This window comes from Besnoitia besnoiti (assembly GCF_002563875.1).
Source record: "Besnoitia besnoiti strain Bb-Ger1 chromosome Unknown contig00124, whole genome shotgun sequence".
Classification (NCBI taxonomy): Eukaryota; Apicomplexa; class Conoidasida; order Eucoccidiorida; family Sarcocystidae; genus Besnoitia; species Besnoitia besnoiti.
Window position 1 is genome coordinate 8,049 of NW_021704009.1, and position 3,787 is coordinate 11,835.

Here is a 3,787-nt window from a genome sequence, read left to right on the forward strand (position 1 = left end):
GCTGGTGTGCAGTGTTTCAACCGTGTGCGTGGTGGATTCTGGGGACCGAGCCTTGCAGCACCACGCAGCGGAACTGGTGTATCTCCCGATTTCGTAACTCATGGTTTGGTATTCAGCAGCGAGCAGTCCTGCGTAGGTGGTCTGCCTCCAGCATGCAATAATCTACTGCTGCGAACGTGTCACTGCATAAAAAAGAGGAGTCTGTCAACCTTGGGCGTGCGAATGCGGCCAGCCCCCACAACCCGTGGTAGCCGACGGCAGCGGCATGAAACAGGGCCCTAGTCAGACCGCCACGGAGCTTTAATGGTCTGCCAACGGCGAACAGAAAAAGGCTGTTTCATTTGCATTTGGACGGACCGTATCACACTCGGGAAAGTTCAGCCGCATTGCCCGCAGGCACAATTCATCGGTTCCTTAGCACGACATTCGCCACCGGACGTGGTGTGTGGCGACCGTGTTGCTGCCCCTTTTGTCAGCACGGCCCGAGTGCCTGTTTGGCGAACAGTGTTTTTTCCTTAGGCGTGCGTACAAGCTGAAGACGCGCAGAGTGTGCGCAAAGCACCCCCGTCGTTGCTCGCCTGAGATGAAGATTGTCGTCGTTCATCCGCAGGGCACAGTGCGGAGTCAGAGATGTGAAGCTCTCTGTAAAACCCCTCTGTTCGGGTACGAGTGACAGTCGGGAAGCAAAATGAAGGGGGCGTTAGCCTGCTCAGAAGTCGAAGAAGGGTGGAATGCGTGTGGCGTGATAGCGCAAGAGCCTCTATTTCCACGTATTTTGATCTGGCGCTCGGGTCGCCATTGTCGCGGGGCCAGGGTGGATACGCGGCGGTGTGCCCACCCTGGCGTGTTCGTAGACTCTGATAGCTGCTTTTGGGGCCGTGGCACCTGCTCAGAGTTGGTAGCCCATGTTTCTCAAGTGTGTGGCGAGATCCACCTGTCCCTGTCTGAGGCACCAGTCAGCGACCATTTCTCGATTCTTGCCTAGGCGTGTTGTGCATCAGGGATCTTCCGTCTGTGAAAGGTGGGTAGTGATGCATGATGTGAGGGGGCCGTCACTAGGGGAGTTCTCCACTGACGCAACTTGCGGCAGACTATCGCTTCGACTGGCAGAGCGTGCGCTGAGACGTTCTCTCGAGCTGGTTTCCTTTGTGGTCGTGCCCTCAGGTACCAGCATGCAGGACTCGAAGAGGACGCGGGGCGCGAGGTCAACGTCGGTGCCTGTCATGATGCTTCCCCGGCGGCTGTTGGAGCTCGACCCGGGAACGCTTCCACGCGTCGAAATGGACTCTGGCAAGCTCATTCTGACCTGGTCTGACCCGCCTGCCCCCCTAAGATGAAGTCTCTCTGGCTGCGGCAGGGCTTCCGAGCTGCCGCCAGACGCTGTCGCAGAGAGCTGCGAGCTTCCAGCTGCAGAGTCCACTCGAGACCGCCGCCAACTGCGCCGCCTCGCGACCCCACTGTATCTACGATCGATCTGGCTTGCGCGGTGCCCTGCGCGGCCGCTCGGCCGGCGGAGGTGGGCCGTTCGACTCTCCATCGCGAAAGACACAAACCGAGCGGCGCACCACTCTGGGTTCGCGAGCTTTCCGTGGAGTCGCATGCGCTGTCTTCGGAACCAGCTCTGGAGCGTCTCCGCGGCCAAGTGGTGGCGAAGGTCGTACCTGGTCTCCACGTGGGCAAGCTCGGGAAACTTCCCCATCCAACTGCTGATGAGGGCGCGGATTCAGCTCGACCTGGCCGTCCTGCATGTCCATGACGCCGTGACTCATGGCGTGGAATTCGCACGCTCGCTTGGCGCAGTTGAGAACCACGTCCCGAAGATGGACTCGCGCCCCAGCGTAGACTGGAAGGCCGTATTTGGCGATGTACTTGAGCACTTTCTGCCGTTTCTCATCGGGGTGAAAACGGTGCTTTATGCCCATTGGCTGGTCGATCGTCCTCAGGAGGGCGATCATGTCAGTGAGGCTTTTGTAGTTCGTGCTGAGCTCGTTCTTGGGGTTCCAGCGTTCAATCAAGACGCGTTTCTGACACGAAATATTCCACAAGTTCTCGTCCTTCACTGTGTCCATGTATTCGTCGAGGACAGCGGTGGTGAAGAGATCCATGAGGATGAAAAAAACGAGGACGATGAAGGAAATGCAGAAGACCACAACTGTCACGCGGAGCAGTTTCTGGTCTGTCGCGGTGTAGTGCATCCGCAGCTGCTGAAGAATCATGTGCCAGTCCTCGCCAGTGCAGCTGCCTATCAGCGCCATCACGGCCCTCGGCAGCATTTTGAAGTTTGCGTGGCGATTGAAGTACGTTTCTACTGGGGCGCCGCTGAAGAGGACGACCCCCCAGGTGGCGAAGAAGAAAATCGAGAGGCCCAGAAGCGTAAGCACGCTGAGGAAGCTCTCCATAACTCGCGAGATCGTTGTAAACAACGTCTGGAAAAAGGGCATCTGGCGGTATAGGAAGCGCGCGATCCGGAAGAGGCGTAAACTTAGGAGCCAGGAGGTCAGTGCGTCCACGCGCCAGACCCACCCCATCCACAAAACGACGCCAGCGCCAAAGGTCCCAGCGAGCAGGCAGCAAAGAACAACGTCGAGGATGTCCAACGCCTCGCGAAAAAACAGACGGCCGCGAGCAAAGATTCTCGTACCGATTTCGATGAAAAAGAAAGCAGAAAGACACACAATGGCGATGTGGAGCTCAAGTCGTCGGCCCTGCCGATGGGGCCCGAGTGTCATGTCGTACCACGGGCCGTAGAAGAAAAGAAGGAGACAGCACAGGCACGTATGGACGGCAACGGCCATTCTGAAGCATCCGCTTGTTATCAGTGCAGCAGCTTTCTTCCTTGCCATCGCGAGCCGTTTGCTGTCGACCCCGGTGAAGTCTGGCATGGTGTCGCCGTGCTGGAGCGCCGAGTTGAAGAGGAGCTCCTGAATTTCAATCCACTTGTGTACCGTCGCGCTGAGCAGACTTCCTTCCATCTCCATGCGAGCCTTCTTACTCCGGGACGCGTCAACGATGATGCCCACGCACATCTTGACCCCGAAGATCGAGACTGCCGAGTTGAAGAGGAAGACGAGAACCGACAGAGCGACTTGCTGGGTGGGATTGCGGTCGAGGAGCCTGGAGAGCAGCAGCGGCCAGCCCTCGTTGGTGGCGAGGACGAAGACGCCTATCGAGGCTTCAAAGAAAGTCTGGAACGTATACAGGACCTCGTTGGGGTTGTCCGGCGGCACGTAGCCGACGCGCATGAACCCGAGAGAAAATGAGCGCAAAACATGACAAAGACCAGGCTCAAGAAGGCCGAGAGAAGCACGAGACTTCGTGTGCAAGCCAGAAGCGAGCGGACCACGATGCGGACGCCCTCCATCTGGACAAGCGAAAACAAGTGAAACGAGCGAAACGAACGCAAAACTTTGACGAGGCGAAAGAGGGGAAGCTGCCAGACGAAGCGGCAGGCGTAACTACGCCAATCGGCAGCAAAGAGCGTCTGGTTGATCAGCAGGAGCACACACGACACGAGGGAGACCAGAAACCCGGCGCGCGAGGCGCCGGAGCCCAGTGCGAGGCATCCGCCTCGACACCAGCCGTACGCGCCAACCCTGAGGAGGGACTCAGCAAGAAAGAGAAAGGCAAAAATCCACTCCAGCACTCCAAAGACGTTCCGCGCCTGTTCGTTGTCGGTCAGCATGCACTCGACAACCAGACAAAGCAGCGAAACGACTTCAAGCGCGGCCAGCGCCCAGCCGTACGCTGTTGCGCTCGTCAGGCGCCTGAGAAGCGTAGCCACAGGCCC

General features: G+C 58.4%; 1 protein-coding gene across 1 annotated transcript; it reads right to left on the reverse strand.

The window, feature by feature from the left end:
• Nucleotides 1-1,463: 1,463 nt before the first annotated feature.
• BESB_022100 (transporter, cation channel family protein) lies at nt 1,464-3,242 on the reverse strand (the record flags this gene model as incomplete). The annotated part of the gene is made up of 1 exon (XM_029360912.1): nt 1,464-3,242. The coding sequence occupies one exon, from the start codon at nt 3,240-3,242 to the stop codon at nt 1,464-1,466; it is 1,779 nt and encodes a 592-aa protein (XP_029214740.1).
• Nucleotides 3,243-3,787: the final 545 nt, after the last annotated feature.